The sequence below is a fragment of the Heptranchias perlo genome, chromosome 4 (genome assembly GCF_035084215.1).
Source record: "Heptranchias perlo isolate sHepPer1 chromosome 4, sHepPer1.hap1, whole genome shotgun sequence".
In the NCBI taxonomy this organism is placed as follows: Eukaryota; Metazoa; Chordata; class Chondrichthyes; order Hexanchiformes; family Hexanchidae; genus Heptranchias; species Heptranchias perlo.
In genome coordinates, this window is record NC_090328.1 from 29,286,156 (window position 1) to 29,313,376 (window position 27,221).

Here is a 27,221-nt window from a genome sequence, read left to right on the forward strand (position 1 = left end):
ACACCTTCGGTGGGTTTTGATCACGTGTGATCTACGGTGTGTATTGGTATGCAGTGGACCTGTTTCACGCCCAAAAAACAGGAGAAGCGAGGTCCAATTTCCCCCCCTCCCCCACAAGACATCAAATAAATGTTCGGGCTATAAAATCTGGCAATTGCACTGTGCAATATTATCATATGAGTATTCCTCTGTCCACTATTTCACAGAGGTGTTAGCTTGTTTATTTTAAGAATTTGTGCAATAATATCCCATAGTAAATTTGAGGCTATTGTGATCCAGTAATAACTCCAAGTACAGAAGATTAACTCTCTTTCACTTGATATGCATTTTCTGCACTTTCTGTTTTTAATACAGCATTTCCTACTGATAGAGGGATTCTTAAAAGTGAATTGACATCTGCACTGATCACGTATTGGCTAATGAACCTTTAAATATGGAATGGCGCAGAATCAATCTATATAAAACATGCTAGATTGTAGCTCGAGTTAATAAACTGCGACCTGAACTGTTTTACTGAGTATAATAACTTTTATAAGAATTGTAGGGTACAAGGAGGGTGTCATGACTAGTGATACTCGTAGTCAATAAAACAATACTTTTGAAAAAGATAGATGGTCTATACTGCTTTATTTTTTTCTTTGGGTTAAATATAGTTGACTGTACCTGAAATAGTTTATTTAAAATGGTTAAAATTCTAGTTATATTAATAATCTGATTGAAAAGTAGATTTACATGCCATTAAAGATTTATTAAAAAGGATTTCATTACAAATAAATATTAAATAACATGACTATATACAATAATGGTAAAATCTCTAAATAGGAATGCTATATTAGTGAGTTACAGAGGAATATTTGTCTAATCTTTCCTTTCTCTCTTTGATTTTTTAACCAATAATTTAAATATAAATGTGCTTAGCTTTTGAAATTTTCAGATAAGTTTGATTCCTGCGAAAGTTATGTTGTTACCCCATTATTATTGACCAATACAGGTCTTTTAACACAACTTAAAAGGGAATACAGCTCCTCCCTCTGAGGGATTTTAACATTGTCAAATGTTGATTTTTCACTTTCTGCCAGAACAAAACAAAACGGCTGTTCTTTGCAGCGCATGGCACAGAATAAAGACATTGCTGTTAATTATCTTTATTTACACAATATTTAATTTCCTCACAAAGTGTTTTATACAGTGCTGGTGGTCAGGTGTAACAGAATTGTTTCTAAACAATAAATAAAAAGTAAGTATATTTTGACATCACTATTGAATCAAATACAGTCTTAGCAAGCAATGGAATATTTTTGTGTCGGCCTATTGAACATCCTGGCTGCTGATCTAACTAGACATTTGCTGACTAATTGACTGGCAAAGTAGCGGAAGCCCACCACAGAGTTCATCAATTAATCAGAAAGATAAAGCAGCAGCTACCTGGCAAAGTTCTAATAAATGAATTAACAAAGTAGTAGGAGACGTCCACCAGAGATCCCATTACGTATTTTTGAGAGAATTACAGCTGCACCACAGCTTTAATCCTTTAATCGGAGCGTAGGAGGAATCTGCACAGAGACGTCCACTCAATCAGCGGGGTAGCAGAAATCCTCAACCCCATTTTCATTCTGTTTATCCAACTCGTGTTGCCCCAGCTGGCGGTACTCGAACGTCAGGCGATTAATGTACTTGCCGCTGGACACAATGCGCACCACGGTGTTGTCACAACCGATCTTCATTTGTGCTGCAATGAAAGATTTTTAAGTTAAAAAAAGAAATAACTTTCAACTGGTGCTAAAAAGAATAAAAGGCAACTGCTGTGAATCTGACTGCAGTGGTTACCTGGAAGCACAAAAGGATTTGAAGGAATTGTACGGCAGTCTAAACAATAACTCAAATTGCTCAATCCCTCTCTCCATTTTCTACTTATAGAATCAAGAAAGAACTTGCATTTATATAGCGCCTTTCATGACCTCAGGACATCCCAAGAGTGGCACAGCCAATGAAATACTTTTGAAGTGTAGTCACTGTTGTAATGTAGGGAAACGCAGCAGCCAATTTGCGCACAGCAAGGTTCCAACAATAGTAATGAGATAAGTGACCTGATAACCTGTTTTTGGTGGTGTTGTTTAAGGGATAAATGTTGGCTAAAATGCAGGGAAAACTCCCCTGCTCTTTTTTGAAAAGCGCCCTGGGATCTTTTACGCCCACCTGAGAAGGCAGACTTGGTTTAAAGTCTCATCTGAAAGTTAGCATCTTCAATAGAGTCAGAGTATTGAAGTTAGGGCTTAAGGAAAATAGGATACACGGGCCTATCAACACGGGCCTCCACCACCCTCCTCCTAACAATACAATTCACAAACTTGCACACTTACCCCGGTGTCCAGACACATTTACCTACCTTGCGGACCCCCTCAAATGTACATCTTCCAGATGGGGGCAGCCATAGCTGCAGTCGTGACCTCCTCGGAGGGTGAACAGCATCACCAGCCTCGCCGGCTACGCCGTCCACCTCTGACACATGGAGCTCCACACCACAGTGCTGTGACACATCCACCTGCACAGCAGGAGGGAGGGCAACCGCAGAGAGAGATGCATCGCAGAGGGCACTACCCTTGCCACAGGGTCCACAGACCGAGGCTCAGCCTCCTGGACCTCTCTGAGAAGCCGTGCACATGGAGGCACAGAATCACTCGACATGTAGTCGTGGACATCTGCAGCCTCCTTCATGCCGAGCTGCTCCCGGCTGGCCCGAGCACCATCTTCTTACCTGTCCCTGTCAAAGTCACCACTGCCCTCAACAACTTCCCCTCCGCATCCTTCCAGGGTGCCACCGGGGACATCGCCGATGTCTCTCAGCCGTCTGCACAAAAGAGCCCTGCAAATACACCTACACCCACTCTGCAGTGATACAATGGGTGGCATCAAGTGTGCGTGTTCATGGTGAACCCCATGAAAGGGACCTATTCCAGTCAAGAATGGGCAAGACGTGGCAGTAGTGGTGATAATAATATTTATTGTGCATGTGAAAGAAAACAGATATAAATAAATAACATGACAAATCGTCAGACACCCTTGTGCTCACAAAACTTTTGCCTTGCATTTCCGGGAACCCCTACGTGGTGCTACCCCTGTGGCTTCAGCAGAGGTAGTGGCAGGTTGCTCTTGTCCATACCCTGACCGATGAGATGCTTTGGGCCGACGCCCTCTGGGTTTCGGTGCCCATGAGGGCCCCTCCAAAGACTGCTCCACCTGCACCTGTGCAGGGGCAGACTCGGCCACCTGGAGAGGGGGCAGCATTGCGGGTACTGGTTGAGAGGGGGGCAATGGGTGAGACGTGGGAGCGCTTTGAGTGGCGTCCCCACTTCCATGTCCCCTTTCACCATCATCCCTCTCATGGCCCAGGCTCACATCACTCCTTCCACCCTGCTGGACGGCAGTTTGGAGGACTTGTGTAAGGCCTTGGAAGGCCACTTGTAAAGTATCTGTCAGCCTGTTCAAGGCGGCAGAATGTTGCTCACCCTGAATCCGAACGGCTGCTATCAGGGCCTGAATGGACTCAATGTTGAGCCGTGCTTGATGCTCGAGGGAGGCTAGCCTTTCCTCCATCGCAGACATTCCCGCACGTACCCGCGACACTATCTCAGAGATGCCTTCACATCCCTGCGACACTATCTCGGAGATTCCCTCCTGTATCTGTGCCACCATCCACCTCATGCAGGAGTTGGACTCTTCCATCCTCTGCGCGATTGTGGAGATTGCGCGTGGCACCTGTTCCAGTGCCTCACCAATGTGCTGCTGCCCCTCGACGACTCTCCTTTTCACGGCTGGCCCCCAGTGTTCAGCATCTGGGTCCAGCTGAGCAGAGCCTGGAGAAGAGTGCTCCCACCGTCGCAGACTCTCCACGGCTGCCCCTGCCACCAGGGTCTGCTCGTGCTCACATGTGCGTGGTGACTCACCATGTGCAAGCCCAATTAAGTGAGGACGGGGACCCACCGAGGTGTGTGTATCTACGCTAGTGGATGCATGGCTCAGATGTGACAATGGACCCTCAGAGGTTGGCAGGTCCTCTGAGGAATCGCCCTCCACGGTCACGGCGCTCGCAGATGGCCCGGCAAGAGAACAGAAAGCAATATTAGGCATGTGGACAGATGTTGAGGTGCTGCAGATGCCAAGTGATGCTAAGATCAATCGCTATCATGAGTGCTGAGTGTTAGCTTTCTGTCACCGGCCGTTTGTGCAATCCCAGCCTCGGCATCCACCTCGGACAGGCACTCCAGCGTGCGGCTGATGTCCAATGCCTGCTGCTCTGCATCTGTTAGTGCCACCTGGTGTGGCGGGCCCCCTGCGGTCCATGCCCTCTCCCGGGCATTCTGGCATCTCTTCTCCTATCAAGGCAAAACATAGAGGCGCGATTGAGTGATGGTTACATGGTGAGCCGCTGCATGCATTGGTGTGGGTGGGGTTGAGCGTGAGGGAGATGCATGGGAGGGTGCGTGTGCAACATAGCCATGATATTGTATGAGGATTGGGTTGCGCGGTAGTGTTCGAATGGGGACAGAGACGGTGAGTACGTGCAGGCAAGGTGAGGATGATAGTTGAGTGGATGTGAGGAGTGATACGAGAGCGTTGTGGTGGCAGTGCAGAAGGGGTTGTGCGGTGGTGGAGGTGATGTGGAAGACGGAGTGTGAGAGAATGCGTAAGTATACTCACTTTGGCTGACCTTGTTAGGTCATTAAATCTCTTCCTGCACTGGACCCAGGTTTGTGGCACATTGCCGTTGCTGGTGACCTCCTCGGCCACCTCCAGCCAGGCCTTCTTCGTGGTGGAGGGAGGGCACTTCCTCCCATTGGACGGGAAAAGGATTTCCCTCCTCCTCCTCACCCCATCCAGCAGCAGCTGGAGTGAGGAGTCCGAAAATCTTGGGGCAGCCTTCCCTCTGGCCTGCTCCATGGTTCAGCATTGGTTGTTTGCTGCAGGAGGAGCAATGGTGGACTTCCCCTTTAAATAGGGCTCCTCCAGCTGACAGACCTTGCTGCGCATGCGCAGTCCGCCCGCCGCGCTGCTTACCAGTGGGAAACCCGGAAGCAAAGGTAAGTGGCTCCAATTATCCTGTAATTCCGTGCGGAGCACACTGATTTCACCGGGCATGTTACCCACGCGCCCAGTCGACCCCCCGCTGAGAACCCGCGCCCCCTCCTAATATCGGGCCCATGGTGAGAATTTCACATGAGATTGCGATTCCCTGCAAGTTCAGCAAGTTTATACTATCGAATTATAGAATCTTGCAGCATGGAAGAAGGCCATTTGGCCCATTGTGCTAGTGCCGGCCCTTTGAAAGAGCTGTTCAATTAGATTCACTCCCCTGCTTTTTCCCCATAGCCCTGCAATTCTTCCTTTTCAAGTATATATTCAAATCCCTATAGTTGTAATGTGCGTCTTGCATTGGCACAAGAAACCATCTCACACTGACACAGGACATGCAGTATAGCAATGGTAAAAGAGGTTGCACCAGGACTTTAGTCAAAAAATTAAACAGCATTAAAATAGTCAGAATATTCATTTACTTTACATAATTTTTTCACACCTTTTATGTTTTGTCATGCTTAGCCTATTGCATTCAAAAAAAATCTATTTTCTTCCCTACAAATGCTTAGTGCCATATATCCAGCAGAGGCTGGCGAACAGGACTGTCTGGGCTACAGATGTCTCAGCAACTGTTGTCAATTTTACTTGATGATATGCCAGCAGGAAATGAAATCTTCAGATGGGTGAATTGGATAATGGCAATTTTTCATCTCCTGAGAAAACTACTGGCAGCCTAAAAGAGAACTGATGAAAATTTCCCAGCTGAAGTTCCTGAGTATGAGTGACAAGGCTGGGCTTCTGACTCACAATCTTCAGGCTGGGGTTCTACCACCAATGCTACCAGATTGCTGCAGGCTCCCAGCACCAGCAGTGGCATTTATAACAGTGACTACACTTCAGAAGTCCTTCATTGGCTGTAAGATGCTTTGCGATGTCTTGAGGTCGTGAAAGGCGCTATATAAATGCAAGTCTTTCTTTCTTTCATTTTGTTGGCTTTTGATGATATGTGATTGCCGCTACCTGACAGAGTATTGCAAAAATTCATGGGGGTCAGTTTTCGGATGGCTGAACGGGTGCGTTCGTGGCGGGGGGGGCTGCTAAAGTTGGGGATTCCCGGGGTGGGTCCGGAGCCCGGCTCCAACCCGCCCACTTCCGGGTTCCCCAATGACGCGCTTAGATGCGCGCGCAGCCCCCGCATGCGGGACTCCCACCGGCAATTAAAGCCAACGGGATCCCACTTAAACCAATTAATTACATAGTTCAGGTCGTTTGCAGACCTGATTGGGAGGATATTTTAAGAGGGGTGGGATTTTCATGTCAACTGAGGGAAACTGGGGGAAACACTCCCAGTTGAAACAGATGTGTTGCAGCCACCAGCCTGAGGGAGCTGCAAAGGTCCATTTGACAGATGGTGGGGGGGGAGGGATCCTCAACTCATTGCAGGAGGCCACTCTGTCACTTTGGACAAAGTTTGTCCTGCACCACCCTCCTCCTAACAATAAAATTCACCAACTTGGAACCTCAACCCCGGTGTGCAGACACATTTACCTACCTTGCGAACCCCCTCAAATGTACATCTTCCGGATGGGGGCCGCCATAGCTGCAGTCATGACCTCCTCGGAGGACGAACAGCATCACCAGCCTCACCGTCCACCTCAGACACATGGAGCTCCACAACACTGTGCTGTGACACATCCACCTGCACAGCAGGAGGGAGGGCAACCGCAGAGAGAGATGCGTCGCAGGGGGCACTACCCTCGCCACAGGGACTACAGGCCGAGGCTCAGCTTCCTGGACCTCATGAGGAGCAGTGCACACGGAGGCTCAGAGTCACTCGACATGTAGTCGTGGACATCTGCAGCCTCCTTCATGCCGAGCTGCTCCCGGCTGGCCCGAGCACCATCTTCTTACCTGTCCCTGTCAAAGTCACCACTGCCCTCAACAACCTCTCCTCCGGATCCTTCCAGGGTGCCACCGGGGACATCGCCGGCGTCTCTCAGTCGTCTGCACAAAAGAGCCCTGCAAATACACCTACACCCACTCTGCAGTGACACAATGGGTAGCATCAGGTGTGGGTCTTCATGGTGATCCTCAGGAAAGGGAATTATTCCACAAACCAGACAAGATTTGCAAAGATGTGGCAGTAGTGGTGATAACAAAATTTAATGTGGTTGGCAAAAGAAACAAATCTAAATGAAAAACATGACATTCCGTCATAGACCCTTGTGCATCCCCTGTGTGCTCACAAAACCTTAGCCTTACGTTTACGGGAAACCCTACATGTTGCTACCCCTGTGGCTTCAGCAGAGGTAGTGGCAGGTTGCTCTTGTCCATGCCCTGACCGATGAAATGCTTTGCGCGCACGCCCTCTGGGTTTCGCTGCCCTCCAAAGACTGCTCCACCTGCACCTGTGCAGGGGCAGACTCGGCCACCTGGAGAGGAGGCAGCATTGCAGGTACTGGTTGAGGGGGGGGCAACGGGTGAGACGTGGGAGCGCTTTGAGTGGCGTCCCCACTTCCATGTCCCCTTTCGCCATCATCCCTCTCCTAGGCCTTCTGGCATCTCTTCTCCTATCAAGGCAAAACACAGAGTGGCGTGATTGAGTGATGGTTGCATAGTGAGTGGGGGTGACCGTGAGGGAGATGCATGGGAGGGTGCGTGTGAGACATAGCCATGAGATTGTATGAGGATTGGGTTGCGTGGTAGTGTTCAAATGGGAACTGGTGCGGTGAGTAAGTGCAGGCAAGGTGAAGATGATGGTTGAGTGGACGTGAGGAGTGATGCGAGAGCGTTGTGGTGGCAGTGCAGAAGGAGTTGTGTGGTGGTGGAGGTAATGTGGAAGACGGAGTGTGGGAGAATGCGTAAGTATACTCATTTTGGCTGACCTGGTTAGGTCATTAAAGCGCTTCCTGCACTGGACCCAGGTTCGGGAGATGTTACTGCTGTTTCTGGTGACCTCCTCTGCCACCTCGAGCCAGACCTTCTTGGTGGCAGAGGCAGGCCACTTCCTCCCGTCCGCTGGGAAAAACGTTTCCCTCCTCCTCCTGACCCCATCGAGCAGCACCTGGAGTGAGGAGTCTGAGAACCTTGGAGCAGCCTTGCCTCTGGGCTGCTCCATGCTGCCAATTTGGTTGTTTGCTGCAGGAGGAGCATTGGAGGACTGCCCCTTTAAATAGGGCTCCTCCTGCTGACAGCCTTTGATGCGGGTGTGCAGTGCGCCCGCTACGCAGGTCTGCAATGGGAAACCCGGAAGCACACGTAAGTACCTTCAATTAGGCTGCAATCACGTGCAGAGCACACCAATTTCACTGGGGGCGTTACCCACGCGCCCAGTCGACTCCCTGCTGGCAACCTGCCTCCCTCCTAATATCGGGCCCATGACCTCAGGACATCACAAGAGTGGCACAGCCAATGAACTACTTTTGAACTGTAGTCACTGTTGTAATCTAGGGAAACACAGCAGCCAATTTGCGCACAGCAAGGTCCCACAAACAGTAATGAGATAAATTACCTGATAACCTGTTCTTGGTGGTGTTGTTTAAGGGATAAATGTTGGCTAAAACACAGGGAAAACTCCCCTGCCCTTTTTTGAAAAGAACAGGGACAGATTAAAGGTGACGACCATTGAAACAATGACCACTGATCACTGTTGTAGATGAGAATTATACTAAAACTATCAGACGCTGATGTTTTATACAGTGAAACAAAATGAGTACTTATTCATTAGACCAAAAATCTCTCTCCTATCCCAGATTCAGTGGGCAGACATAAATTAAAAGGAAGCAAAATTCTGACAGAGATTACTCGAGATAAGACAAAACTGAAGTTAAAAGGTTGACATCATAGTATCATACAGCACAGAAGGAGGCCATTCAGCCCATCATACCTCTTTGAAAGAGTTATCCAATTAGTCCCATTCCCCTGCTCTTTCCCCACAACCCTACAAATCCTAATAGGCATCACAGTAGTTCAGCACAGAAGTAATTATTGCAGTTATTCATGAGTAAATTAATAAGTAAAATATGCAGATGGAAATACATATATGTAGCTTTTCAAAAGAAGTCCCTCCAGACATAGAAAAATGAATTTTTAAAGTTGAATTGAACTTTTAAGCCATCTGTGGGTGATTGGATTTATGGAATCAAACTCTCTCTCTCACCTGGCCCACTGAATGAGTAGCAAATATCAATCACTGGGTGCATCCTGCTGGGGTCTAGTCTATTCCCTCCCAAAAGTTGCACAAAATCAGTTGCTCCACCACAGCTTTTAACAGGTATCTAAGGGGAGACACAAGGAAATCCATGAAGCTCTTCCATATACAATACTCCACAGAGGGTATATCACAAAACAGAACAAAATAAGCTAACCAAGCACCACATTTCACAGAAGATAAAGACATTGAGCAGGTAAGTTTAGATTAATTGAAAATGCAAATTCTAACTGAAAAACTTTGTGTTGGTTAATGTTTACATTGATTAAATGAATCCATCCTGTATTTGTTCTAAAAATGTGCAATGTCAGACTCCTCGGGTAAGACAGTTGTGGAATTATGTAAATCAAAGTTTGAATTATAGCTCACAGAGTATAACTTGGAAACATGTTCCAGACATCATATCTGTCAGAGATATGTGACATTTCTGCAGGAGGTTCACGTTCAATTTTCTGAACATTAACAGGTAGGCTCCTCTGGGACTAGAAATGGTAGAGATGTAAAGACTCTATCTGTATTGAAACAGCTGTCTCTGTTATTCCAGTCATACTACGCAGCTTACATAAATATGAAGCAGTTTTTGGCTTTGCATCAACACAAGCTGTGGAGTATAATTCAGATGTCAAGTCGCCTGAATTCAATTTATCAAAGTGGTGCGAGTCCACCTCCAAGGGGTTGTGTCATACTGCTTTGGTTTCTCACCAGCTGCAGTATAATTCAAAGATGAAATTGAAAATTGCTTCGTTAGCAGAGAGCCAACCAGCATTTGGTTGTCAGTGAGCAGAGTTTTGCGTGTGTATGCAAACTCACATGAGCAGAAGTCCACATTCCCTGGCCAGAGAATGACACTGCGTCTAATGACTCCTTGTCATTTTCAGTAGTTACCTTCAGTACAATGATGAGCTGATTCTTAGTGTGAGAGTGGAAGACTGACTATACAGTATTCCTATGTAAAGGATTATGTAGTGCAGATTGCAATTAATGATTAGTGAAGCCAGGCAGCAGGGTACATTCAAATGGTGGGTTGGTTATATTTGTACAAAATGAATACATTGCAGATTCGTGATGTGGGCTATTTTTTAGTATTTACTATTAACAATTATCATATGAAAGGAGTTATGATCCCCACTTAGTCATGCAGAGAAATTTGCTGAATTTTATCCAATTTGCTTTTTTTTTGTGTGGGTGTGAATTTTTTGCTCATCAAGCTGAGAAATGGAACATTTTCCATTTTTTGCATCAAGTATTAGCAACAAGCACTGTAGGTCAGGTATAGTCATGTATAAGCAGATTATAGCTATCTCTACTCTACTACCTCTACTCTATCCCAACATAATGGCTTAAACCCGCCTCGGGAAAACATCCACTAGTGTCACATTTTTCTTTCCCATATCAATCATCCTTGTGATCTCTGGAGTGAGATTGACAACTTACTGCCAATTAGTGCCAAACTGGGATGATTTTGTACTTTGGACCCATGCCTTTCAGGACCAGGATTGAGAGTGCCTAAACTTAGGATATCTGGCTGACATAAGGGGAGGCTTCAATCAGTTATTCCGATCTGGAGAAAACAATGTTCTAACCTTTTGCTCCAGTCAGTGCCCGGAAAGTTTGTGAGCAGCTTTAATGTGTTTCCATGTATTTGCTTCTGTCTCTAAAATATCCAAAATTCTGCAGCATTCTGGCCTGTAAGATTCTTCAGATTTTGCAGGATCCAGCAGCATGCTTTTTAAATCATAATTCAAAATTATATATGTATGTGCTAAATTATTATGTGATGTGATAAATTATATGATATTACAATCCAACCAGAATCCTTTGTGAATCACCTTTACCTGCAGGTCATTGAAATGTCCCAAGGTCAGATCAGATATCTTGATTTCTACTGGGTAAATGATGGAAAAGCTGCAGTTTCTCTTCTGATGAGGAATGACCATTGTGAACCTTCCATCAGGAGTCTGGGAAATCACATTGCAAGCTTTGAAGAAGAACAAACAATATTTGAGAGTCAGAATAGATGCAAAGTACAAACTCTTCAGCTCTTAAAAGGTCTGCAGTGGAGTTTTGCTTCAAATGCCAAAGTTTTTCCTCTCCATCATTACCTAATTGGCCCGGAAATTGTTCTGAACTGCAAACAAACCTCGCCCGCCGCTCGTTAGTTAGAAACTCACCCACAAACTATTTGCGGGCTTCTGGGTGCCAGCTTGCTTCAGCGGTGAACTGCAAAAAGTTTTTCCCGGGCTTCTGTGAGCTGTGAGAGCGGGGAAAGGATCTCTCTCTCCCCTCAACCAGTCAGCTTGAAGCCTCCTTGACCAACTGCGCAGTCAGAACCAGGAAGTGAAAGCTACAATAGTGAATTCAATTTTAAAATCAGTTAGAGAAAGCGAAATAAAGAGAGGGTAAGAAATATCGAATTAAAAGACAGAGATAAAAGAGACAGACAGAAAAAGTTAGAAAAAATTTACATTTTTAAAATTGTTTTTCAATAAATGTCCAACAACAATTAAAATCGGAAGTAACGAGACTCCACACTATTAAAAGTTAATTTTCAGTACCAGAGAGGTTGTTTGGTAGTTAAAAGTTAGTCTAGACCTAAAAAACCTAGCATACCTTTTTTATGGAGAGATTAGTTTGTTTCCAGCTGGGCAGTGCAGCAAGTTTGCGCTGGTCCATTCATTCAGCCGGTGAGCTGTCCTTCCAGCTTTCAAACGAGCAGGGCAAATGGTAGAGCAATTTCTGGATTTCTGTGTTTGACTGCGCAAGTGCGCTCACCAGAATTTGCTCTTCCATTTGCCCTGAAAAAACAGTGAGCCCTGTTAGTCTCGCCGTTATTTCATGAGCAATTTCTAGGCCATAATTTTGCTAGTGTTTCCTATTTACATTCATCTTTATTATATTTTTACTCATTATCGACAGTCCATTTTCTAAACATGGTGAAACAGAGTTCTCAACCTCCCTCCGTTGATCTGTCGGGTGAGAGTGGGAAATAGATCATGGATGTGCTTCGCCATGTCCCTCCCATTTCCCAGCAGAAAATACCCGTAGCCTACAATATGCCAATCCATTTTTGGGTGAGCTATTGAAAAAAATATGCAAATGGCGGAAATACATTGTCTGATGAATTTTTCATCACTTGCACCATAGCAATGCTAGATGTCAAGGATGCCTGTTCACCCCTGGAGCCAAGCATTGCTACAGGAGTGGAGAGAAGGATTTTGAATTTAAAAAATCCAAAAAGCCTGTAAAATCAATTGATTGCTTAGACCAGAGGGGAGATTCCAAAATTTAAAATTTTTTTCCTGGTTTTACCAGCAGCTTGGAGGCCTTCAGAGCGAAATTCTGTCCCCAGCACAGGTGGACTCTTCAGTGCAGGTCAGGCAACCCACCAAAAAGAAGTTAATGGATAATTGGCCAGAATGAGGAATGCACCAATGTGGTAAGTGGATGTTCTGCCATGCTGAAAACTTCCATGAGAGCAGAAAACCTGGGCCAAAGTATTCTAAAGAAACTGAAGTTCATTACTCCTGTTGGTCAGCTCAACTAAAATCAGTTGAGTGAGACATTAAATCTGACCTTCAAACAAATGTGGGTATGTCGTGTGCCTCTTTTAGGGAAATGTTCCATCACAGTTAACATATAGAGGGAGAAATTGCTTATCGTTGTGCCCATTTCCTTGGGCGAAAAATCAACGTTGTGTGACGAATTTTGGGTTGCGACCTCCCGCACCCAATCTCCCCGGGAAGTGCGCTGGCACTTGATGTGCTGGGAGTTGAACCTCTCCCTCATCTACCTATTAGTACATACTTAACACTGGATTATTCCCTATTCTCACTTGTTAAATTTTTCAAACTATCCATAAATCCATAAAACAAATTACTTCAAACAATTTTAGTTGGATTTAATGACCCAACAAAATTGCGTGCATATTCAGTTAATATAGTTTGCAATCTTGAAAGGATAAATGACTTTATTCTAATTTTTATGATCTATATATTATATTTGTAACAACAGCATTTGCTTACTGATTTTTTTCCAGAAAAAGTGTTCAGTGTGTTGTATTATTTCTGTCTGAGGAGACGATATACAAGTCTCATAAAGCATTCGCTCAGCTACAGCCATAAATTGACTAATGGCTGTATAATCTTTGAAAGACATCATGCATGAAGCCATACTGAATGCTAGTTTTGCTAAGCAGTGCACGTGGTAGATATGTGGTAGATGAAAGCTTCATATCTTTTGGTTAAAGCATATTGTTTTAAAAAAACACTTGGTTTTCAGGTGAGATTTGTGTTGATTTAATCACCAATCAATTCCCAAAGATGAGTTCTTTTTGAGATATAGGGGTAGAAATTAGTCCTGGCCAGTTTTCGGGACCAGACTCAGTGCTGCGGAGGCAATGTGTGGCCAAAGCAAAATACATAAGGATCGATAGAAATTGTTCCTCGGGCCTCACCTGAATAATTGGGGTGAGCTGCCGGTGTTGGTCGCACCTCCATGGGCAGCTCGTCCAACAAGAGACGTCAATGGTAGCGACCCTCAGGTAAGTCCTGAGAGGGGGGTTGCTGGAGCAGACTATGGGACACCTAAAAAATGGGCTCTACGAATTCGGCAACGGGACCAATGCCCGCGCAAATTGGGCGCAGGTCGTCCCACTGCTAAATTGGTATTCTTTGCACCTGTTGTATGCCTGATAGACATCTAATTTGTATTGTCTTTATTTTACGATCATAAACAAAATGAAAGTTTTTGGTAAAATGTAAACATTGTACAATTTTTGCAGCTTAGTTTAACATTTTCTGGATTTTGTTTATATTAATATAATTTAGCAGCTCCACTATAAAATACTACTTCAGAAGTTTATAGAGGATCAGGCTAATGGCATACTGGTAAATTAGTTTTCAAAATGAATAGATCTATATAATATTCATGTTTATTACCATAACCTAATGGTTTCAGATTTATCAAACACTACATGTGGGTACATTTTTAAAGCTCCCAGTGGCTGTCTGTGCTACTGATGTTAGTCTAATAATGCCATTCAGTTGATTTATGGTACATGACTAAAATCTAGTTGCTACAATTTTTCATAGGGATGTGCTATGTTTATTCAATGGAACAAAGATGTCCCAACCTTTCCTCATTTTTACGTTTGTTTTATTCATGCACAAAATGTTCTCTAAAAACTATTACACTTTATTTATTTTTTATATTGCAATTGTTCTCATATTACAATGCATTTTCATACATTATATTATTACACACACATTATATATGTTTTGAGATCATGAGTGAGTCTTATAGCGCGGCTAATGGCTGACCTTGGGGGCCGATGCTGGGAATCAGTGACAGTGTTAGGGTGACAGTGTTAGCATTTGTCCACAGAGTCATTGCCAGGTAGGCATTTGTTGTGTTACTTTAGATTTATGTGTTACTTTATCAAAAAAAAGACTTGCATTTATATGGTGCCTATTACGGCCTCAGGCAGTCCCAAAGCACTTTACATCCAATGAAATACATTAGAAGTGTAGTCACTGTTGTAATGTAGGAAACACAGCAGCCATATTGCACACAGTAAGGTTCCACAAACAGCAGAGATAATGACCAGATCATCTGTCTTTTTAGTGACCTTGTTGGCCAAATATTGGCCAGGATACTGGGGAAAATTCCCTTGCTCTTCTTCAAAATTGTGCCATGGGATCTTTTGTGTCCACCTGAGAGGGCAGACGGGGCCTCGTTTAAACGTATTATCCAAAAGACGGCAACTCCGGCAGTGCAGCACTCCTTCAGTATTGCACTGGAGTGTCAGCCTAGATTATCTGAATTGGGACTTGAACCCACTACCTTCTGACTGGGATTAGGTATGAACCATTTGCACGTTCAAGTTTTAAAATCTCCCCGTAGCTAGTAAATGACCTCCCATCTTATTATTTTTATAAGTGATTTAATTTAATTTATTTTGCTTGTACTGCTGAAGACTTGTGCTCCAGAACTAGCCACACCTCTAGCCAAAGTGTTCCAGTACAGCTACAACACTGGCATCTGCCCGACAATGTGGAAAATTGCCCAGGTATGTCCTGTCCACAAAAAGCAGGACAAATCCAATTGGGCCAATTACCGCCCCATCAGTCTACTCTCAATCATCAGCAAAGTGATGGAAGGTGTCATCGACAGTGCTATCAAATGGCACTTACTCACCAATAACCTGCTCACCGATGCTCAGTTTGGGTTCCGCCAGGACCACTGGCTCCAGACCTTATAAAAGCCTTGGTCCAAACATGGACAAAAGAGCTGAATTTCAGAGGTAAGGTGAGAGTGACTGCCCTTGACATCAAGGCAGCATTTGACCGAGTGTGGCACCAAGGAGCCCGAGTAAAATTGAAGTCAATGGGAATCAGGGGAAAACTCTCCAGTGGCTGGAGTCATACCTAGCACAAAGGAAGATGGTAGTGGTTGTTGGAGCCCAATCAACTCAGCCCCAGGACATTGCTACAGGAGTTCCTCAGGGCAGTGTCCCAGGCCCAACCATCTTCAGCTGCTTCATCAATGACCTTCCCTCCATCATAAGGTCAGAAATGGGGATGTTTGCTGATGATTACACAGTGCTCAGTTCCATTCGCAACCCCTCAGATAATGAAGCAGTCCGTGCCCGCACGCAGTAAGACCTGGACAACACCCAGGCTTGGGCTGATAAGTGGCAAGTAACATTCACGCCAGACAAGTGCCAGGCAACGACCATCTCCAACAAGAGAGAGTCTAACCACCTTCCCTTGACATTCAACGGCATTACCATCACTGAATCCCCCACCATCAACATCCTGGGGGTCACCATTGACCAGGAACTTAACTGGACCAACCCACCTAAATACAGTGGCTACAAGAGCAGGTCAGAGGCTGGGTATTCTGTGGCGAGTGACTCACCTCCTGACTCCCCAAAGCCTTTCCACCATCTACAAGGCACAAGTCAGGAGTGTGATGGAATACTCTCCTGGATGAGTGTAGCTCCAACAACACTCAAGTCACACACTATTCCGACTTGGAAATATATCACCGTTCCTTCATTGTCGCTGGGTCAAAATCCTGGAATTCCCTACCTAACAGCACTGTGGGAGAACCTTCACCATACGGACTGCAGCGGTTCAAGAAGGCGGCTCACCACCACCTTCTCATGGGCAATTAGGAATGGGCAATAAATTCTGGCCTTGTCAGCGACGCCCACATCCTATGAACAAATAAAAACATTTTTGCCCTTAGAAGTCCTTTATTTGTTAGGTGATCAGGTTGCACAGATGATCTACCATATTCTTCCATTTTGATTACATATGAAGATAACATCCTGCCTCAGGGTAAAATGTCTTCCTGCCACCCCCTACCCCCACCCACCTTGTGTGTTCCCAATGTTCAAATTTCAATGTTCAATTGAAGTGCTGATAAATTTCATGGCACTTTTTAAAAAATTCATTATTGACGTGCGGGCTTTCCTGGCAAGTCTGGCATTTATTGTCCATCCCTAGTTGCCCTTGAAAAGGTGGAGGTGGGCCGCAATCTGTGTGGTGATTGAGCTCCCAAAATACTGTTAGGTAGGGAGTTTCAAGATTTTGACCCAGTAACAATGAATATGTCCAAGTTACAATGGCGTGTGACTTGGAGGGGAACTTGGAGGTGATGGCGTTCATATGCACCTGCTGCCCTTGTCCTTCTAGGTGGTGGGTCAAGGGTTTGGGACCAAAGAATCTTTGGCAAGTTGCTGCAGTGCATCCTTTACATAGAACCCGCTGCAGCTACGGTACGCTGGTGGTGGAGGGTGTGGATGGTTAGGCACATAGGCTAATGCTGCACCCATAACTCAAATGAAATATAGAGGGAGAATTTGGATAGGGCCTATTATTGGGCATAGGTAGCGTGATCCGCTATTAACCCGCGCCTAATGGCCCCTGCGCAGGCAGTATGAGAACTTCTGGGGGGAGCACCAATCTGTTAAAGGGAGGATGTCTCTTCAAATCTCTTAAAGGTAGCTGGTACCTGTTATTTGCTAAAAATAATAGTCTGCTGTCTGCACAGAGTCTGAACGGAGATCAGACATCGCACACATAAAACACAGATGCAGGTCCCATCCCTATGTTTACACACTGATGAGTTATGTTAAAACATTGAATAAAGGTTGTGCAGTACTAAACCCCACATCCTTCAATCTGCATGCCAAACCTCACCAATCTGCTGATCTGAGTTTGTACCAGGCCTGCGAGAATGCGTGCACCAAGGTTCTCTGCTGATGCACTAGAGGCCTTGGTGCAAGAGGTGGACAGAAGGAGGGACATCCTATATCCACAGTGTGGGGGGCAAGAGGCCCTCCAGACATATGGCAGTGGGAGGCAGTGGGGGACAAAATCAATGCCAGGTGCATAGCACCACGAACATGGATGCAGTACAGGAAGAAGTTCAATACTTTGACACAAGTGGTCAAGGTGAGTGAGGTCAACTGTCAAGTGGCATCTCCTACCAATTGCACCCTTAGCCACATCCACTGCTCCATGCACTACACCCCCCATCACCCACATACCAACAAACTCTTTCCATCAGTACTCAATTCTTCCAATCAGATGCTTCTTCTCACCCTTACACATTACTACTGTTGCAAGCCGCTCACCCACAACTCACAGGCCACACACACTGGCAGCTATTCAACCATGACAGGCACATCACCCACACACAGGTCCCTCTTTCTTACCGAAGAAGGTGGCACACAACAGGATGCAGCAAGTGGCAGTGGCATTTAGCCCCTCGAGCCTGTTCCGCCATTCAGTGGGATCATGCTGGACCTGTGACCTCACTCTATATACCCGCCTTAGCCCCATATCCCTTAATACCCTTGGTTCACAGAAATCTATCAATCTCAGATTTAGAATTTGCATTTGAGCTAGCATCAGCTGCCGTTGCAGAAGAGCATTCCAAACTTCTCCCACCCTTTGTGTGTAGAAGCGTTTCCTAACTTCATTCCTGCATGTCCTGGCTCTAAATGTTAGGCTATGTCCCCGCGTCCTAGTATTCAAGTATAGGAGACCTCCAAAAACAGTTACAAATGTCTAGGAAGCCAGAAGCAATAATCCTGCCACTAACCTGTAAATCCTGTATGGTCCCTTTAAATAGAACTGGTGGGGGTCATCCAGGCACTCTAAGACATGTTCAGATGGTCCTGGTTAAGACTGTGTTGAGTTGAGCATTAAGTGCCAAAATGATGTTTAAATCAGTGTTCCACACTGATTGTATCCATTTTCTTCTTACTTTACATGCTTCCGGCTTTCAGTTTTTGCATATGTGCAAATCCTATATCAAGATGGTGTCTGGCGCACGTCACGCTGGAAACGTGTGTGTGCAGCCAAGATGCCGCCTTGGATGTTCGAGAGGCCGCATAGCACTGAAACAACGGGTGCTACACAGCCCAATTTAGCGCCCATTGTATTTAGATTGTGCACACTCTTAAGAATGCAAACAGATTGGGTGGAACTGTGAACTTCAATACGGGTGGAAACGGGGGATATTGGATTGGCTGCCCATTATACACCTCCTCGATTTTTCTTTCCATTGACTTCAAAGGAAAGGAAAATCAGGCTGTTGTATAATGGGTGGCTGATCCAACATCCCCCGTTTTACACCCCCACTATAGTTACTTGGTGCTTGAATGGCAAGAAATAAGAAAGCTATTAAGGTTCAAACCCCTAGTCTGTGCTATCCATTGACCCATGTTGGAAAATGCTTTCATGTGGATGTCAGGTGAGGCTAGGATCAAGTTTGACTATGGTAACCCCCTCCCCCCACACATAGTCAAATAGCACTCACTGACTAAGATCATATATGCCAAGTGGTCCCTTAGGTGAGGGCTGCCAGTGGTAAGGGAACTGTAACCCAGCATAAATCATTGCCTTCAGGAGAGAACGGTAAGAAATTTGGAATACAGTGTTATTAGAGCAAAGGATTAACTCCTAAAAGACATCATGATAGTTTATTGCTTCTAAACAGTACTTACCATGCAAAAATATTTCTTAATACCTCTTTATACTTACGGAAAGGATTGATTAATTTCTTTACTGTAAAGGAAAATCCATTTCCAGGCATGTGAATTCTAAAGAACAGCATTGCCACATTTTGAGAGGACCTGATTATTGTCCTGATGTTGCCATCACAAAAATCAATGTAGCGCTCTGAGATGGGGAGGAGGTGGTCTATTGTGCTTGGAAACTTCTCCCCCTTTAATATCCAGCCATCAAAGACCTGTGCATCAAAACAAAATGATTTAGAAGGACAGAAAAAGGAACTTGCATTTCTAAAGTGCCTTTCACTAACCGAGGACGTCACAAAGTGCTTCACAGCCAATGAATGATTTTGAAGTTAGTTACTGTTGTAATGCAGGAAAATTTCAAGAAGAAGATTGAACAAAAGCCAATAATAGGAAGAGGCAAAAAGGAAAAATCAAATACTAGATATCTGAAATAAAGCAGGCATGCAGGAAACACAACCAGTCAAGTCATCATCTGAAAGAGAAAGATGGGATAGGGTTAATTTATCTTTTTCTCCAAGGCATTGATCAATCCATTGTGTATTTCCAGCATTTTCTGTTTTCTACCAGTACAGCCATAACCAGCAGTGCTAGTGAAGTTTGTATTGTACATAAACAAAATGGGACCTTTATTAGCTGAGGGATAGAATATAAGAGCAGGTAGGTTATGCTAGAACTGTATAAAACACTAGTTAGACCCCAGCTGGAGAGCTGCATACAGTTCTGGTCACCACTTTACAGGAAAGATGTGATTGCGCTAGAGAGGGTACAGAGGAGATTTACGAGGATGTTGCCAGAACTGGAGACTTTTAGCTATAAGGAAAGATTGGATAGGCTGAGGTTGTTTTCTTTGGAACAGAGGAGGCTGAGGGGAGATTTAATTGAGGTTTATAGAGTTATGAGAGGCCTAGATAGAGTGGATAGGAAGGACCTATTTCCCTTAGCAGCGAGGTCAATAACCAGGGGGCATAGATTTGAAGTAATTGGTAAAAGAATTAGAAGGGAGCTGAGGAAAAATGTTTTCACCCAGAGGATGGTAGGTGTCTAGAGTTCACTGCCTGGAAGGGGGTTAGACACAGAAACTCTCAGCGCATTTAAAAGGTGTTTAGATGTGCACTTCAAGTGCCGTAACCTTCAGGGCTACGGACCAAGAGCTGGAAAGTGGGATTAGGCTGGAAAGCTCTTTTTCAGCTGGCACAGACACAATAAGCCAGATGGCCTCCTTCTGTGCCGTAAATTTCTATGATTCTATACTGGTTTGATATCTTTTATGCTACATGTGCTCTGAGAACTGATGGCTTATTTATCCACTTGGACTGTTTTTATTGCTTGTCACTGTTATACTACAAGTTTTACTGCTTTTATTGCTGCTCAGATAACCACACACATTTTCCCATTCCTAAACCAAGTCCCATTTCTCCCTCTCCATCTCATTGATTATTAGAGAGAGACACAAAGGCACTTGAATTAATGGACGACTGGACCATTCATCTTACACTGCTTTTTTTCTCAACCTGCCTCTCAGCATCCACCCTTCTCCAATCATTCTACCTCCACTTTGATTCCCTCCTCTTGTTATGTTTTGGCAGCACCTCCCAAACCTGTGACCTCCATCACCTAGAAGGGCATGGGTAGCAGGTGCATAGGAACAGCAAGATCCCCTCCAAGTCACACACCATCCTGACTTGGTTATATATAACCATTCCTTCATCGCTGCTTAGTCAAAATCCTGGAACTCCCTATCTAACAGCATTGTGAGAATACGTTACATTCACCAAGTGGACTGCAGCGGTTCAAGAAGAAGGCCCACCACCACCTTCTCAAGGGCAACTACGAAGAGGCAATAAATGCTGGCCTAGCCAGTGCTGTCCATATCCCGAAGAATTCAAACTTTTCCATCATGCTGACTTTCTGACTAACCTGTTTCTAGATTTACATTTCTCTAGCCATTATCCCCACCATCTCCCCTCTCCTTTTTGCAGATTTTCATCACAGTCTGTCTCTCATTCTGCACATCTATCTAACCCCCTGGGCTGACATTGCCCCATTTGCTTTCTTTCCTCCCGAGCCCGTATTTCTGACTCCATCTGCTCCCAACTTCTTTCCACAGCTGTCAGTATGAAACTGAGCCTGGCAGTAATACACAGCCACTTTACCCAGCTTCAGACTTTAGCTTTTTTTGGGCCCTTGTTCATTCTGTAAACAATTAAATAAACTATCCTTTCTTTAAACACAAAGAAGCCTGGAAGGAGAAAGAAGAGTTACACAGTGTTTGGTTTAAGTAGAACAAATAATAAAGAGCTGAAGTTAACTGAGAAATAAACCAGCCCGCTGATCTTGGAGCACATCAGGAACTAATGGGCTGAGGCTGGATGTCACTCAGTGGGTTATTTCTCAGTAGTAAAGGAAAATATGGGAGAGGTCAGGAAGTAGTGATTAGGTGACACCAAGCTCAGGTTTTAAGAGCCTGCGGGTTATGAGAGGAAGGAAAAACTGCGGAAGGTAAGGAGTTCCATATAGTTTTCTCCTGGGAAAGAATGGGGGTACTGTTAACCTAACATGCTGGGCGAAAATGGGCGGGTTTGGGTCAGACACTTGTTTTCCACCCTGTCTGATTTTCCTCTCCATTGAACTCAATGGAGAGAACAATCAGGCGGGGTGTAATTTGGGCATCTGACCCGGTCCTGGCCATTTCCCACCCGGCAAGTTAGGTTGAAATGTGTTAGGAGACTGTAATGATCAAGAAAGGAAAGTTCAGAGACGCACTGACTAATAGTATTGATAAAATAGAGAACGGTAAGAAAGGCTCCATTAGAGAGAGAGAAAGCTTAGATTCTAGAGATGAGAGAGCAGTTGTCCATCAGGTAACATATGTTTTCTTATATTCTGTCCAGCAATACAAGTATTACAAGAGCTTTCCCTAGAGTGAGGGCAACATTCTGATCTTGGATGGATCTGGGCTTTAAAAGCAAGTTAAACATTGTGGAGGGGAAAATAAATAATGGCATGAAAGTGGAAACTGAGCTTCTTGGAGGCAACTTTAACAATAGAGGAGTTGTGAGGCTTCCATTTGAATCGTAGGAGACAGTGAGGCCAAGAACAGCAACGAATGAAAAATGACAAAGAATGGTAAGAGATGACACTACTAACCAGATTAGACTTTTTTTTAAAGATAAAAATCAAGCAATAAATGTTTGACACAGCAGTATTTCTTAAAGTTTGAATTATTTTTTTTAATAGCAAGCTTGTTTGTGCTTACCTTGAGGAAGTCTCCGCCTTCACAGTCTATGTTGACATAATTGTATTCAAAGGAGATAATCTCATCTGGGCTGCCAATGAAGAAGGTAGCACAATAGAGCTGTGGTCGATCTGCAGTGAATGTGAACTGTCCGTCTACACTCAACATGTCAATGCATTCTGTAGGCAGAATGGATTGCATTAAGATAATCATAAACTATCTGATGTGCCAAGTGGAAGGCTACCATTAAATGATGTTTACATTTACTAAAATCGAACTGTGAAACTTCCAAATTAAAAGTCTTTATCTTATGTTAACATCTGCAGATTATAACAGTAATTCTGCTAAAGATTTAGAATTGATGAATAATCTGTCTTTTCAGCATTCAGATTACATGTTTTCTAATTCTTTTAAATGACCGTGATCGAGCTCCACAACAGAATTCTGTTTTTAAAAGATCCCTGCGATTTTTGTAAAGGGGAGGCTTCACTCCAAAACGCTCCTTTTCAACAAATCAAACTCATGGGTAGTTTAGACAATGATGGCGTCATAGGGAAACTAGACTGGAGGTATTACTGAGCCCTCAGTGTAGAGGGGTAAAGTTAACAGAAACAGTTGAAATGATACAGTGGCTACATACGGTACCTTGGGCTGCTGATATTAATTCAGCTCTCGCCATACTGGTCTCAGTAACTCCTCTAAACCAATTCTCGAACAAAAGCATAATCAGCGCTCTTTATTTAAAGACAAAAGTATTGTATTCTACGAACAAACATAAAGGGATTTGGAATTATCAAGAATCTTAGTAACTGATTAGAAAAGTCATTTTGAAGCTTACTTTAAATACCAATGTATACAATTATTCCCCCCCCCTCAAGAAATCCCATTTCGGTATCTTCATTCCAAAGTAACCTCAGCCAACATGGCACTGGTACAGCTCCAACGGCTGGTACCGCTGGCATGGTGTGGCTAATTACCCCATTCGTGTGGGGAAACCTTCACCACAAGGACTGCAGCGGTTCAAGGCGGCTCACCACCACCTTCTCAAGGGCAATTAGGGATGGGCAATAAATGCTGGCCTCGCCAGCGACGCCCACATCCCATGAACGAATAAAAAAAATCGCAAACTTACCTCTGGAGCCAGTATACACCAGGATCCGGCTCAGAATCCACACCAAACCTGCCCCGCACGCTGCGCTCTAAGGTGTGGCCACTCTGACCACATCTCAGGCGCATTCTCTTCGAAACTAGAATTCAGAGTGTTTCCTCCTTTTTCTATTTTAGGTTTTCACATTTCCAACACGTGGAGTATTTTGCTTTTTGTTTCGAGTTGAGAGAGAGGCGGGGCGACATGCAAACCCCATTTATTCAAAGTTGGTTAACATCTGGACCTAACATCCCAAATAGACACGGTGATCGGCTGTGATTTAGAATTGAAAACAAGCGACAATAAGGATGGTTACTTTACATAAATCGTTTAGGACATAAGTTTTGGGCGTGAGATTTAACCAGTTGTTAACAGTTCGCGAGTCAATAAATCAATGGGCAAGATTATCACTGGAGCATCCTTATAACAAGGAGCGGGTTAAAAAAAAGGATGAACAGATTTGGTATCTAGTTCAATATCGCACCGGGCCTGAACCTAACCAAGTCGCAGCAGCAATCTATGCCGATTTTGATTTGTGGATTGCAACTTCAGAATCAGTGCTTATTTCTTTATAACTGGTTGAGCCTGAATGGTTCAGGGTGCATGAATCCTCCCAGTAGTACAGTCTGAAATCACAAACAGCAAAGACCCTCTCACCCACCCAACCCATAATACTCACTCAGACTTCGGCTGTAAATGTATTCTTGAGAAAGTTCTCGCTTCAGTTCCGAGTTTAGCAGCCCAAACGGGTCCTCGATTATTTTATTTTTCTTTAAAAAGTGGAAAATTATATGTTAAATTTAAGACGTCTGCGAAATCTTAAAAAAAGACATTTTATAGGGCCACGTTATGCTGTACTGAAAAGGAAACGTAAACATCCAAATGTGGAGAAAACAGTCTTTTGCAAACTTTTTCTTAGAAATGAAGTAAATTGGATTTCTAAAAGAGTGCGATGAATCAGATTTAGTACTGTACAAGGGTAGATCAGACACTAGTCTCTCCCTCCTGTAGTTTCTATCAATTAAATCCCGACATCTTTCAGACCCATATCAGTACATTTAACCAGCATTTATATATTGTGCAGTACCTGTGTCAGGATTTTTAACCTGATTATAGGACGCTTCTGCACACTGCTAAACTAAACTGAGAAAAGGTCTCCAATATAAATTCAACACGACGGTTAGAGGGAAAGGGGGCGGGGGGAGCTCAAAAAAGCAATGACTGAAACGCTTTCTGTAAAGTTTTTCATTGTAGTAAGAAAGCTTTAAGGAGGGAGAGAGTCCGCACATCTTACCGTCCATGAAATGACACAAGTTAAGGTAACGTTGGCACAGATATTAGAAGGAATGCAAGACAGAGAATGGGTTACTTAAATGAACTCGTACAGTGAGGATTACATGTGATGGTTATCAATAGAAAATACAAAAACACAGATTTATTTCAATGCAGAATGAGAAAGAAAAATGTACATCAAAATATAGTAACAAGTTTTTAAAAATATTTCTTAATATCACAGAAGTAAAGAAAAGACTAAAAGAGACAGATGGGTGTTTGGATGAACACATGGATGGACAGAGGAATCCCTGACTCCCAGACACTGACTGATGGTAGTGTCCCACCTCTATGTATCTGGCTTGTCCCTGGAGAATCACCATCCACAGCAGTGCGATGTGCAGCGGAACCTTGAAGCCAGAAGACATCTTTCTTTCTGTCTCGGTGTGTTAGCAGCTTGCAGTCGCTGACGAGTATTGGAGAACATGATTGAAAATTCCCCTTTTATACCGCGGTGAAAACTGTCTGTAATTTATGCTGTGGGTAGAAGTCGCTGATAACAATCGAGTCACTAGGCTACCCTATCTCTTTTACCTAAGTTACGTGAATGTGACGGTGGCAGCACACGGATTCTCATTATCATATAGACAGAAAAATCAGCCCAAATGTTAACTTTAGATGCAATGTGACACCAGAAGCGATAAACTGAACAGCGGGCTTCCATCAATATACTTTGTAACTGCAATTAAAAAAAAACAACTGGGAAATAGTTAGACACATTCCACTTTATAACTTCCAGTCCTTATCTGTGTTTTTTATTTAAGAAAAAACAATGTTAAAATAATCCGATTGAATGTTTCCTCCACTGGCCAAAACGTCCCAATTAACATTTAAACTGAACTAAAAACAAACGGGGAACTCTTCTAAACCATAGAAATGAGAATTTCTGCCCATTCTGCTGTTATTCTCCTGCATCACTTCACGGTCTTGCCGTTGCTGGGATATGTGTCCCAGAAAAGCTAAAGGGGAAAGAACACTTTCAGTTAATGCTACTCTGCTTAATGTGAGCATCTTTATGAAACATGACTACTTCAAATGTCTTTACAACAACTTGCATTTATATAGCGCCTTTAATGTAGAAAAACGTCCCAAGACCTCCACAGGAGCGATTATCAAACAAAATTTGACAGGAGCCACATGAGGAGATATTAGGACAGGTGACCAAAAGCTAGGCTTTAAGTCTTAAAGGAGGATATAGAGGTGGAGATGTTTAGGGAGGGAATTGCAGAGCTTAGGATATAGGCAGCTGAAGGCACCACTGCCGATGGTGGAGTGGTTAAAATTGGGGATGCGCAAATGTACAGATCTGGAACATTCAGTTTGTGCCTGATGGTGTACCTTTGTCTGTCTGTTTCCCTCAGTGGTGTAAATAGGGGGAAAGACCAAGTACTTCAAGGATGTGAGCTGCCATGAGTGATATAGTCTATCGTTATTTATATTTCTAAATGAAAAGAAAGACAACCCCGATTAGTTTTTAAAATTGGAAGGTATTGCATAGAATTCTGTTCCTTACACATTAATACAACAAAACCTTTAGAGGGAATCGAAGATCCCAGAGCAAACCCATTTAGGGGAAGTTTTAATAGGTATTTCATGAAGATGTTGCGACATTAAATAATACATGCAACCACAAGAGATACTTCTGATAAATTGTACAGGTACAAATTGTTGTGGACTGTTTAAGTTATCACTATAGGGAATGTATCAATGTGGTGGAAGAGTTCTATACTTTGTACTTCTTTATTTATATACCTTGCACCACTTCCTACTATTCTGGGAGAACCTGTGTCCATCGTAATCCATTTCTACTTATTCAGTATCCTGAGTTCAGTAAGAAATCAAGCTACCTTTAAGACTGACTAATGTGTCAAAACATTCTTTACTTCAACTTGTAGTCAAATGTTTTATGGAATTAAGTGGTCTACAGCCAAAGATAGGGCTAAAAAAATGAATGTGTTTCCTTTCTGAGTTTATTGGGATTATGAAGTACAACCATATCTTACTGTATCAAAAGCATCTCCTAAAATTAGTAAAGAAATATGTTAAACCAACATTCACAAAGCTTAGACAAGAGGGCCATGGAGTGGCCTTTAATAACAGACCCAGGCTAATATTTTTGTCAATTCTAATCCCAATCCATTTCCAGTCTCTAAAACAAGTTTGTTGTTTC

At 43.8% G+C, this 27,221-nt stretch overlaps 1 protein-coding gene across 1 annotated transcript; it reads right to left on the reverse strand.

The window, feature by feature from the left end:
• Window positions 1-1,549: 1,549 nt before the first annotated feature.
• crhbp (corticotropin releasing hormone binding protein) lies at window positions 1,550-25,419 on the reverse strand. The gene is made up of 7 exons (XM_067982149.1): window positions 25,318-25,419; window positions 24,399-24,471; window positions 22,594-22,751; window positions 19,342-19,549; window positions 11,113-11,261; window positions 9,233-9,350; window positions 1,550-1,729 (listed from the first exon to the last, which is right to left on the reverse strand). Exons 1-7 carry the CDS (start codon window positions 25,417-25,419, stop codon window positions 1,572-1,574), a joined length of 966 nt encoding a protein of 321 aa, XP_067838250.1. The 3' UTR covers window positions 1,550-1,571.
• Between the last annotated feature and the right edge of the window lie 1,802 nt (window positions 25,420-27,221).